The sequence below is a fragment of the Lissotriton vulgaris genome, chromosome 8 (genome assembly GCF_964263255.1).
Source record: "Lissotriton vulgaris chromosome 8, aLisVul1.2, whole genome shotgun sequence".
Taxonomy (NCBI): Eukaryota; Metazoa; Chordata; class Amphibia; order Caudata; family Salamandridae; genus Lissotriton; species Lissotriton vulgaris.
Genome location: NC_141696.1, coordinates 1,192,275,109 through 1,192,288,310, shown reverse-complemented (window position 1 = coordinate 1,192,288,310; position 13,202 = coordinate 1,192,275,109). Strand labels below are relative to the sequence as shown.

Below are 13,202 nucleotides of genomic sequence, written 5' to 3'. Positions count from 1 at the left end.
ACGTTGGGTGTTCAGATTGGGGACCCATTTGAACGGACTTAATGATGATGTACCCTGGAGTCAATTATCATCATAAGGAACCAACAGTTCTGAGTAACAACAATGTGTGATTTTTTGGACAAGACGCATGCGCCGAAAACACTCACTACCGTCAGGCATGTACACATGTGTTAACCCAACTGCACATGCGCCGTCGACACTGGATGATGTAACGCCAACTTCAGGCCGTCACCGGCCATAATAGACACATGAGCCCTGTTTGGTTAGAAAGCGGATGCTCCATACATGGGCATACTTTCAGTGGTAGGTAACACCCTCATTCAACACACCCTTACGAGCACCAATCAGGATGGGAAGGTATAAATACTCTGAACCGCACCTAAACTCCACAACAGCGGAGCAGCGTGCGGGGTAAGACGGTGACGAAGGAGTCCTGTGCTTGTGAGTATGATACGGAACATACGACCTATAGAAAATCGTCCACGAACGTAAGTGTGTTAGACTGAACGATTACAGCTACATTATTACCTACCACAGATAGCCATTGAAGCAACACCCCGGCGTCCTGACTATGCTCATGAAGCCCACAAGAAAGCTTCACAAGTAGGACAACCTCTTACAGTACATCCTAGTACTATGTGTGTTATATGTTGTATGTGTTGTGAGTCCGTTTTTTCAGAGCTTATAAAATAAGCATATGGTACGGTTCCTGGTGACTGCACCAGTTTGAACTACCCGCTACATGGGTAACCATTAGTTGTAAATATTTTTCTTTTGTCTTTCTACAGGTCATTGTGCTTGTAGCAGACCGCTGTAGGCACACTTAGCCTTAAATTAATTTTTCACTTTTTTGTAAATACACAATTTTTAAAAATAGACGTGAGTAGGGAGGGGAGGTTGTGCCCCCGTCCTGAGGAAGGAGCTTGTCTCCGAAACATGTCGACAACAATGCACACCAGAGGTCTTGTTCATTATACAACTTAGACCTCAACCTGCACTTCTTTTTAACAGTACCAGCCAGAGCCCAGAATAAATTTTTCTTTCACACTCTAGTGCCAGGTACTTTTTAATATAATATTTTTTTCACTACACACCCCCCACTCACTCTGTATATACCCCACACACTGAACACCACACATAGCCAACATTGCAAGTGCTCCCGCGTAGTCGTAGGTCGCAGCACGCCGCATCCCGATAGAGGGGTGCGAAGACCCCGATGATGAAGCATGACACCAAGGGGCCTTTTGGTGTGTGAGGGGTATTTTTCAACACTCTGAGTGTTCCAATCACTTTTGATCACTCTTGTCCCTCTCCCCTGTTGGATTCACTTTGTTTATGTAACTATCCTCGTGGAGCATGAATCCAACGATCAGCTCTACCTCCCTCTTTTGATTTTTCTAAAAAAAAGATGGCATCAGGCCTAAACTAGTAAACCATTTATCTAACTTAGATTACCAAATTTGAAATGGAGGGGAGGTACATGAACAGGTAGAGTAGTGAGCTAATGTGAAAGGTGGGGTGATTCAACCAGGTCTTGCAGTTATGCTCAAGGTACTGGTTGCAAGCCGCAGCAAGGAGGCTTTGAGGAGTAACAGCGACAAAAGAGTTGGGAATCCAACAGATGTCCATGGAGTATGGGAGATATTAGGCAGATTAGTGAGATGATTTGATACGGAACATGGGCATCAAATAGATGAGTCTTGTAACAAAAAAGATCTATAAGCCTCTTGCTTGAGCAGGAGGCTAAAAGAATAATCTCTATTACACTGGAGTTGTGAAGGGGAAAGAAGATCAATGTAGGAGTAAAACATTGCTAAGTTTGAAAAATAAAAGTCTGTGGTTAAAGAATGACTGCACTTTGAGCTTGAGAATCTCTGTGATCACGAGCTGTGACTCCACATTTCAAAATTCTGGTAGATTTGAAGATGAAACATAAATATTTTTCATTAATGCATATAACCAACTTGAGGAATAACTATCAGGTGAATACCGTAAGCAGTAAAGTTAGTCTAGTAATCCCGGGAGTCAGGAGGACGTATATGGCTTTGGACCAGTGGAAATATCTATGGAGGCCTAAAATGCAGACTGATCTCACCGGGCATGGGGCTACTATGGTGATATATTATAGGTTGGACGAAGACAAGCAAATACCATGATAGGTTTGAATTTATTTATGTCTTAGATACAATGATGACTTCAGAGATGGGCTGCCCTCCAAAGTGCACGAGTCATAGCCTAATAGCTATCAATCGGACTGAGTTCTACTCTTAGTTTTTCCAGTTTAACAGACGTCTGCTGCTGGGAAAATGGCGTCTTTGCTCTTATTCGCCTTGTGTGTCAAAATTAGGAGTACTTAGCCAAGGTTAGCAACAGTATGTCATGTCATGTTTTTATTAACCATTCGATTAGTTCAAATCATTACAGTAAAATGTGATATGCTGTACTGTAGCAGCAGTAGTATGAACCACTATATAAACAACTGGACTGTACCTTAACATTTTCTAAGAATATCAATATGATGTTGTTAGAAATCATTATTTGCACTTACCAATTAAGTGTTCTTCACTCTGTTTGACTTTTTTAGCATGCCCAGCTTCCATTGGATCAGTTTAAGGCACGATACGAGAAGAAAGTCCTCCTGAAAAGCAAATACAGAATAAAAACTGATTACCAACCTCAACAATCACTAGGCTTTCAAGAGAATGTTATTGTTCTGGGAAATGGAAACAGGCCACAACAAACATTTAACAGAGCACATTAGACAACATATCTCTACATATAGATTCAATAGAGCACAGATGTGCAGTATAGTCATCTACTAAAGGGCACCCAACAGAACTTGCCAACACAAACTGTCACAAACATTGCCTACAGTACAGTTGGCTCAAAATCTCGCATACACCCAATACAGCACAAATATGCAATATAGTTAATTTATAATCAGTCTCCAACAGCAATAAAACAGGCCCCAGAGAATCACAACATAGCAAGGTGTTTGTGTATATACATATAGGTACTGGTACAAGCTCTATATGGCAGAATAAGATATGATGTTCTGTATTTTAGTGTAGATGGTAGTGTAGGGTGCATGGTGTTGAAAATACAGGAGGTGCTGTGAGGAACAGGTGGAGCTATACCTGGTTGTATAGTGATTCTGCATGCAGGTGTAGGGAACAGTTGTATATATGGAAATGTGTGGTATATGAGGGCTGTATGATTGACTGGAGGCGATAGTGTAAGTTGTAGTGTAGTTTTAACTTTTTTGTTATTGCATTATATTTCAAATGATTGTGTAGGATGTAGACAGATTAAGTTTAAGTTGCCAGTGTGGGCTGTGTATAGTGTGTAGGTGGTGACATAGGTGGTACAGATGGCACAGGGAGGAGACGTTTTGGTAGGATTATTGAGTACAGTGTAGGAAGCTCTACGGTATATGTTGCGGTATAGGTGATGATGCACTGAGTAGTGGGTTTATGATGAAAGTTGTCAAAGTGTAGGTTCTGGTACAGGCTGAATAGCTTATGAGGTGATGCAGCAGGTAGTGTATGATATAGTGGGTTCACATTACAAAGAGTGTAGGTGAAGTATTACACAGGTAATTCTATATGATGTAGGCAGCTATGTAGGGTGTAAATGGGGTGTGGGTGATGTATGGTTTGTGGTGCATGATGTAGTTGTGGGGAGGGTTGGTTGTTTTAAGTGTGTAGGTTGTGGTGTAGTGCATAAAAGTTGGTATTTACATGTGATGTATTGATTTGGGTGTAGGTAGTGTGTGGGTATTAAACTTGTGTGTAGAAGGTTGTGTAGGGTATAGGCGGGTGAAGCGGGATACGTGATGGTGTAGGTATGGGTTGTAGTGCAAACATACAGTGTTATGTTATGTCCATTTGTAGAGCAAAATATCAACAGTTAGGGTATCCCTGTGCCTAGCCGTGCATATGGTAGGTTGGTTAATTGAAAGCCAGGGCTTCAGCTTCTTGTAGAATTCAAGAAGAGAGGAGGAGGCTCTGATGTGGAGTGGGTGAGCATTCCACGCTTTAGGAGAATGTAAGAGCACACCTGTCCTGATGATCAGGTTCTGTGTATGTGAGTAGGAGCCCTGCAGAGCAGATGTGTCTGGGTGGTTGATTGAAGGAGATATGACTGACTGTTCAGGTAGCAGGGCTTAAGTTGTGTAGTGCCTTGATTGTGCGAGGAGCCTGAAAAGAGTATGCTTGTGTATCGGGAGACAGTGGAGCTCCATGAGGTGTGGTGTGATGTGAGGATGAGGATGAGTCTGGCTGCTGAGTTCTGAATGGTTTGTAGTCTTCTAGTGAGTTGCTTGGTAATTCCGGTGTAGAGGGTGTTCCTGTAGTCCAACTTGATGGTGACTGGTGCATCAGGAACAGTTTTTCTAGAGTTGCTCAGAAGCTATTTTAAGATCTCCCTCAGAATCTCCAGGGAGTAAATGCAGGATGCAGTGACAGCATCGAGTTGTTCGATCATGTCCAATTAGCTGTTGACGATTATTCCGAGGTTCCTGGCAGGAGTGCTGGGTGTGGGTCTTGTAAGAGTTGAGTTTGAAACAGTTGACTTTCATCCAGTTAACGGCATCGGTCAAGTAGGTTGTGAACTTGTTTCTTTTGTTGGGGTCTTATCTGAGAAGAAGAGTGTGAGTTAAGTGTCTTCTGCACGAATGAATGAATATTAATTTTATAAAGCGCAAACTTTGCCCAGACGTGTCAAGGGTGAGGATGTTGTTGCTGTGTGTGCTGATAACGTTAGCCAGAGGGATCATGTGTCAGTTGAAGTGGGAGGGCAGAGTGATGGACCTTGAGGCACTCCACAGAGGAGTGTGGGCTTTCAAGGAGTAAGGTGCCAGGCAGACAGCTTGTGTTCTATCTTTTAAGAAGGAGCAGATGCAGCGGAGCGTGGGTCCTTGGATGCCTATCTTGTGCAGGTGCCTGATGAGGGTGGGTTGTGAGACCATTTTAAATGCTGCAGAGAGGCCCAGGAGAATGAGGGCTACCCTGTTTCCTCTGACAAGGATCATGCGGTATCGTGTGTGGCACATTGTAGTGTTGTTTCTGACTGTGGTTGAGCGTGAATTCAGATTGCTTGCGTTCAAGGAGGTGTTGGTTTCTGAGGTGGTTGGTGAGTCATCAGTTAATTAGTTTCTCCAAGACCTTTGCCGAGTATGGCAGGAGGGAGATGACCTGTAGTTGGAAAGCATAGCTGGGTCAGCAGATGGTTTCTTGAGCAGGGGCATGACGGTGCCATGTTTCCAGGTATCCAGGAGTCTGGCTCAGTCGATAAAGGGTTTGAGGATGGGTGTTAGTGCTTTGCTGATCGGTAAGTCCTTTGGTGAAGGCATGGTGGGAACAAGGGTCAGATGGAACTCTGGAGTGGGTGGACTTCATGGTAGCATTGATTTTATGGTGGTGACGACAGGCCACGGGTCAGGGTTCATTCTTCAGCCATGATGGAAAGTTGATCTGCATTAGTGACAGGGTCCGGTTGAGGATTCAAGAGGTTGTACACAGAAGGTTATTATGTTACAGAAGAATTCCGAGAGTCTATTGCAAAGGTCTTGTGAGGAGGTGTTGTTGTTAGAGGTGGCAGGAGGCGCAGCATAATCTCAGATGGGGGCAAAGATTTCCTTGCTGCTGTTAGTGCTGGCTTTGATGTGATCTGCAAGGACTGTGCGCTTGGTTGTCTGTATCTGCTTGTGGTAGCAACAGAGAACATGCCTGCTGGGGGCATGAAGTGTGAAAGTAGCGTTCACTATTAACAACTGGGTAGATAGCAGGAAAGTGATTTTGCATCCTCTGGATTCTATCGACCAGAGGATGCAGGTAATTTTGCATGTAGGTGGTTGTGTATATGGGGTGTAGATGGAGGATGGGGTGTAGGGGTGCTGGCCTTGTAGGTGTTATATCGTGCTTATAGCAGCATAGGTGATGATGTGTTGCGAAGTGTGTGTATAGCATGGTGTGCCTACACTACATGCTATACACACCACATGCTATATGTAAAGTGTAGGTGATGGTATTTTGTGTAGGTTGGAGTGGTTTGTGAACAGGCACTCTTTAAAGGGGGTAGGTGGCATATGTGGTTTTGTGAAAAGTAGGTTTTCTTTTAGAAGTGTAGAGTGCAGGTGGTTAAATAGTGTTAGGGTGCAGTTGTGGGCAGTAGTGTATTGCGCTGTAGTATGTAGATCATGGTCTAGTGGTGCAGGGTGTAAAGGGCAGTGTAGTATGTAGGCTGTGATATAGATTGCAGGCTAGGTGTAGAGTGAAATTCAAGGTGTAAAGTGTACTTGTTGGCTGGTGTAGGATATTGGAGTAGGAGTTTAAATACAATAGTGTGTTGATGGTGGGGCATGGTAAAAGTGGTATAAGGTAGAGTGGGCGGTAGATACTAATATGGGTGCAAGTCAGAAGAGTACAGACTATGTCCAAGAATACCGTCTCACAAACAGAGTATCTTGACTTTTAATTAGGGTACATTTACATATAAGAGATCTAAGTGAAATTATTTCCTTAGTCAGTGCTTGTCCTGAAAATCTTGCATGGGTTTTGATTTCCTGTGCTTATGATGGTTGTCCTGGTGTAGGTGGTGGTGAAAGTGCAATGTGGAGAAGGAGGCCGGGAGGAGTGACGGTGGAAAGGTAATATGCACTACGGTAACTGGGTAAATGGTAGGAAGGTGAAGCTGCCTACTCCTGGCTCCACCAGGGATTCTCGCGATTTAAAGATTGGAGGAGCAGGCAGTTTAGGGTTTAGGTGGAGTTGTAGGTGGTGGTGTAGAGTGTTGATGGTATTTTTATATATATTTTTTTATAAAGGATGTAGTGTTGGGATTAGAATGCAATACAGAGGCAGCTGTACTAGTTTTTGATAAAAGTGTAAGGTATTGGTGGTTTACAGGTTGTATACGGTTGCAAATGGTGTAGATGGTGACGTAGGGTCACTGAGCAGGTAGTGGTGTAAATGGATTAAGGCGTAGGCAGTATGGTGTTACAGCAAACAAATGATGGACGGAATGCTGACAATGCAAACATTCTCCCCAGTCAAAAGATCTGGGTTAAATCCATTGTTGTTTTGCCCACTACGCCACCCCAGTTTGGACCCAGACATATGCATATCAGTCTTGACCCTGTTCCCCATGCGAACAGTCCAGACCGAACTGCCAGGCCAGGTCCTCCGTGGACCGGAAACAAGCATCCTGAGACCGGTTTCAGGGTAGGTCACCCTTCTTCAGCCAGGTTAGCTTGAATCTAGTGGCACAGTGAGCAAGGGACACACGTCTGGGCATACCCATCCCACTTAGGGCGAAAAGTGTTACAGCAAACAAATGATGGACGGAATGCTGACAATGCAAACATTCTCCCCCAGTCAAAAGATCTGGGCTAAATCCGTTGATCTTTTGCCCACTACGCCACCCCAGTTTGGACCCAGCCATATGCAAATCAGTCTTGACTCTGTGCCCCATGGGAACAGTCCAGACCAAACTGTCAGGCCAGGTCCTCCCGGGACCGGAAACAAGCATCCTGGGACCGGTTTCATGGTATGTCACCCTTCTTCAGCCAGGCTAGCTTGAATCCAGTAGCACAGTGAGCAAGTAGGCAGTATGGTGTGACATGAAATGTCATGTAGGGTGGAGGTGTATTTTGTAGATGGTGCTGTAATGCATATGTTTTCTTATCTAGAAGGTAGAGTAGGGTGTTGAAGATGTGGTCTAAAGGAGTAAGCTGTTGCTATGGGGTGTGTGTAGAGATGCATAGTGTAGGATGCAAATGATTGTATAGCTGGTTGTATAGGTGCGTACGATATACGTGGTGGAAGTTTATAGAGCAGAAAGTACATTGCTGGTTGCTGTTATGTACATGGGCTCTGGATAGAGTGTGCCTGTTCAACACAAAGGTTGAAAGAGAAATGTAACTATTGCACCGGCTTGACAAGGCCATATAGCTATTGTCTTTGCCAAAGCTTGTTGTAACTGGTGTGTGGCCAGAACAACAGTCACTGCCATCTGTGTCACGTGTCTGGCCATGCTGGTTCCTTCGAGATTGTATGGATGCAATTTACACTGATGTAATCACTGTGAGCAGGTTTTCTGGTGATGTCATCATTAATCTAACTCAAACCCATATGAACAATTGTTGTTACTTGCTAAAAGACATCAGCCATTTTGCTGTATCTATTTAAACCTTTGAGTGCCGACAATTTTTTGGGGGCGTTTTATATAGCGCGAACTAGACCCGGGGCAATGGGTATCGGAGCGCTTTACATGAGCACCAGTTTCGTTAGAGATGAACAGATTCATTTTTGTTAGGCATAGGGAGATGAAGTGAATTGCCCAGAATCACAGGATGATAGCATCGTTGCCGAGACTCGAACCCGGTTCCCGAGGGAGGTCAACTGCTCTAGCCCTCTAGCTGTAAGGCTACATCCTTTCCCCTGGATATGAAAACAGTTGAATATTACTTGCAAATCTCTACAATCAAATTAATTGAACCATTTCTGGGGGGGTTGAGAAAGCAAATCACTGGCTCCTTTTTAACATACTTTAGATTCAATTTAATTCACTTCAAAGTGGCTTTTCCATTACAATGCACGTGACAGCAGGAATTACCCCCATGTCATTTTGATAACGCCACCACACCAAGCACATGCCACTTTATCTTATTTTGTCCACCTTAGGCAGGTCCAAGAAGTCCCTTTCTGATTCCTTAATTGCGCCAGGTAGAGATCAAACAATACCGGCCTGCAAGGGAGGTTTTGCATAAAGGAACAATGATAGACGTGCTATGCAGAGCTAAATTTTATAGGCGTGCGATCCGGATTAGAAACCGTTATGAGCTTGTACAATTTAACGAACGCCTTGTTTTAAGCCAAAAATAACCTTTTCTGAATTTTAGAGAGATCATTTATTGTAACATTGTATTTGTTTTATTGATCCTGTTCTTATATTGAAAGTTATTCATGTTATGTGTTGCATGCTTTAATGGCATTATGCCGAATTAAAGATGCACCGATTGTGTTTGTATCCTAATAGTGGGTCAAGGGGTCAAGTTCAGCCAACCCCTAGTACAGCAGTTTATTGCAAGGTTTATAATAAATGCTGAACATGCCCCAGGCATCTGATAAGACTTGTGTGAAATGAGTGTCTTTCAGTGGTCAACAGCACCAGTCTTCCAAAATGTCATTGAAGCTTAAGCATGTGATAAGACATGCAACAGAAAACTAAACCGTGTACCCTAGTTAAAGTGCTACACAGTTACTGGGGCGGCGCTCTGTTCACTGCATCAGCGGACACAGATAAATACAACAGTATAATGACTCAGACGGGTCCAGACAAGTCCCTTGCGAGATAAATGAGAGGTATGCACCATTCTCGAGGCCCGACAGAGAGCCTTATTGGTGAACAGGATCAGAGACTGGTGCCAGTATTTTAGACTAGAGGCGGGCAAGCTAGCTAATTAATAGGGAAAGCCAGAGCCGACCCAAAGAACTGGCTTGATTCTAAGACAGAGCTTAATTTGAAATAGGATGAATGCCGGTGCCCTGAAGCTCTGCTCAGAAGTCTGCGGCCTGCTCTATTAAATGTCAGCGGGCCGAATGCCAATCCATCTCATGCCACTAAATCCACTACCAGACAACCCCTTACCCATTATCGCACTATTGCGGGTTGCTGCTTTCCCCCCTTGTGACCTAACTTTCCTTTTTCTTACGCTCTCCTTTGTCTGTTTTTATCTCTCTTATACTCGGACAAAGTCTGATGAGGAAAAATAAGTGCCATTCACAAAAAATAAGTGCCGGTGGCCCCCAATGGCCCAAATTAAGCACCAAACTGACAGCCACAGCACAACCCAGGCAATCAACATATTTGGCATGCAAACAGACCACGAAAATCATATAAAATTTGACAAACATTTCCAAATTGAAAAGTGGGTTTCTTCAACATGTTGAAGTGTTTCAACTGAGTACATTACATTGTATCAAGGCACAGAGTGGCAATTATTAGAATCAATAATATGTTAACAAAAACTTGGGAACATTCATGCGCCCGATCCACCCTGATGACGATGCCAATAGTGAACCAACAGGGGTATCGGCAGCCATGTGCCCCTTATATGTGGCTTAGAATGTTATTATTGATGGAGAAAAATACAGTTATCAAACAACATACAAAAGAGGTCTTTGCAAAGTGTATTTCAAGTGTATTTCATAAATATAAAAAAACGTGATGCAAAGCCAATATGTTTCGCCTATAAAAAAAAACTAAAAAGCAGTGCGAGGGTTCTTCATTAAAATTTTTCGTTTTTGTGTGGCTGGGTGACAGGATGGATTGTTCAGTCACTCATGCCCCCATAGGCCCATTCTTTCGTCCATGTATCTCAATTCATGTACTTATCTTGTCCATGATTGGACTAATTCATGCAAACAAAATGTTATAAAGTATTGGCAATGAGAAACGTGGACAAAGTAGAGATTGCTCTAATTTTTCGGACGGGCAGATACCTTGATCAGAGTTCCTCTGTAGTGTTTCAGCCAAGTACATAGTTAAAGTGAACACTGAAAAAGATCACTGTTTTGGATTTTATTAAGTAATATGAAATTTCCAAAGTTCATTCAAACATCACGAGTACTGCATAGCAGAGGAGGGCAAGGCCAATAACAACAATTAACAAGCACAGGTTTGTTGCAGGAGCAGCGATGCAAAGTTCCCTCACACACAATCAGAACAGGTACAACACCAGTAGCAATAGCGCACGCTTCCATGCTTCCACGGAACATGTATACTAGCTGTGCAAACAGGCCCCGACTGGCCATAGGGGGCACCGGGCAATCCACCGGTGGGCCGCACGGGCGGGGGCCGGTTTTGGGCCCCTGGGGGCCGTTTTTGGTATAGGGCCGTTTTTTGCAGAATAGCTGCAAAATCGGCCTTGTACCAAAATCGGCAAAGAGCTCGGCGGCACCTCCAACCCAGCCCCGAGTGGGGAGGGGGGCCGGCCGAGCACTTGCCAGGGCCGGTTGTGGTTCCCAGTCCAGCCCTGGGTGCAAACTGACTTCGCATTCATAGATTGGTTACAGCAGTAGCACATGTGTATGTGTGTGGTTGTGTGCGCTTGACTTCACACGCACAAGAGAGATTGTGTGTATGCCATGTTGTACAAATGTATTTGTAACAGTGAGAGCGCATATAAAATGGGTATGTGGGGTCTCATATTGATAAGATAAAACCGTGCTCATTGTCTCTTATTGTTTATGTTACACTAATTGAAAGGAGAACAAGGTTTAAAATGGACCAACTAAAAGCCTTCAAAACCTGAGGTACAATAATACTCACAAAAGTTAGAGAAATGCTTGCATGTTCAAACAGTTGAGAACCCCTCTGTGGTAACACATAAAAAATGCAATAAACATCTTCGCGAAAGTCGAAATAGATCCTGGTTGCCACACTCTGCATGGGCCAAAGATGGGCTCAGCACAGACCACAATCACGCTCTTTATGTGTGAAAAAGGCTGCTTTATTGAAGACAGGTGTCCTTCACAATGTTAACCTTGGCCTTTACCGTACAAAAATACACCTCACTAAACATTTATTTACCTACCTTGCGTCCTCCTCCCACCCTTAAGATTTTCACCTTTATCCTTTCCTTGCAACTATTTAAAACTCCTACTTGGTCATTAACTGTTGAACTTTAACCCGTGCAACCTTTTACCGACTTCTCTAAACATCAACCCATCTAAGTATTTCCTATCTTAACTTCTCCATATTGCTTGCTCCCGGAGTAACTTGTTCACAACCTCTAAAAATGTAAAAACTAGCTGCTAACCGCCACTCAGAAAAGTCCCTCCTTCTCCTTGACTTTTCTGACCACCCCCTCCCCGGGAAGATTTCGGGTACCTCCTTATGTCCAGTGCCCTGTCCAGCTCTTCTTTTATCTGAATGAGATATAGTTCCTTCTCAAAGCGAGACAAATGTACTCCATCTCTCCTGAAGAAATCAACCGCTGCATACTTCAGCTCGGGGTGCTCTACTGTACCGAAACCTTCCCCCCTACAAAATAGTCCTATCCCTGTTGATTTTCCTCCTTGCTTTGTCAATTGCGGTGAGTCGCTCCGGTTTACTAATTTAACTTTACTCTCTCCAGGCCAGCTGCCTTGTCACCTTACACAAAATCGTGACACAGAGCTTGAAATGGCCTGCTAAATACCCCTGCTCTCACTAGCCCAAAATAGCTCAATTAGGTCCGAGCCTCACTAGTGGCCCGAAACACCCTGGGATGCAAGCCTCCCTAGTGGTCATTTGAATCAGCCCCCCAGCCCTAGCCCTAGCCTCATAGTAGAAGGTGAGACAGAAAATCTTGTCTTAACCCGACCAGAAAAAGCAGTATATGTCCCATTGAGCAAACTTTGCATCTGTCTCTTAAACACTCCTGCTTCCCTGATTCATGGCATTGGTATCATACACCAGGGTCAGAGACAGCTATCATTGGAGCTTCTCCAGATGTTGTAACAAACATTCAGCACTCTAATTGAGGGCAGGCAGTGGCTAAAATGGGCTGACCCACTACCCCTTGTTGTATGTTATGGGCTGACTGAAAATGTGGATGGCAGTTGAACAGATCAATGGATTAAGGCCACTGACCAAAAGCCCCTATAGGTATGGATAATATATATGAATAGATTTTTAAAACAATGGTGAGACAGCTAAAGCGGTCTAAATAGACAAACCTGATAATGCTTCCATGCTAAATTAGAGAAATGCCTGATTAGTGTGACTGGTATGGAGTCGATGATTTCCATCTTATGTTCTCTTAGCACTGTCATGTAGACTCCAGAAACTGGGTTGTCATCATGAATTCTTGATGTAGAGGGGCTTTTGTGTGACTAGACTGGGTTTCTTCACAGCCCCCTTTTCTGGAATACTATTCTGAGTCATGGTATAATCCCTGAACTGGAATGTTTAACCGCATGCGCGCTAGCGGGTTTTCCCGCTGCGCGCTGAAATGTGAAAATCGCGGCTTTCGTGACAAAGCCAGCTCGTCATGCGCGCAGCGCAGGTAACGCCCATGATGAGCTGGCTTTGTCATCCGCATCGAAGGGGTTAAGAACTGTACAATGACTCCTATCTTCTTCAGCTGAACCTCTGTATCCCACATGAACCCGTGTGTCCTGTGACACTCTCGTGCATTGAGGATATTATTTTGT

At 44.0% G+C, this 13,202-nt stretch overlaps 1 protein-coding gene across 1 annotated transcript in view; it reads right to left on the bottom strand.

The window, feature by feature from the left end:
- Nucleotides 1–13,202, bottom strand: part of STOML3 (stomatin like 3) — a 126,176-nt gene that overhangs the window by 94,833 nt on the left and 18,141 nt on the right. The window contains exon 2 of the mRNA XM_086935066.1: nucleotides 2,549–2,638. Coding sequence (XP_086791192.1) covers nucleotides 2,549–2,600 — 52 coding nt within the window. The 5' untranslated portion in view covers nucleotides 2,601–2,638. The remainder of the gene's footprint in view (nucleotides 1–2,548; nucleotides 2,639–13,202) is intronic.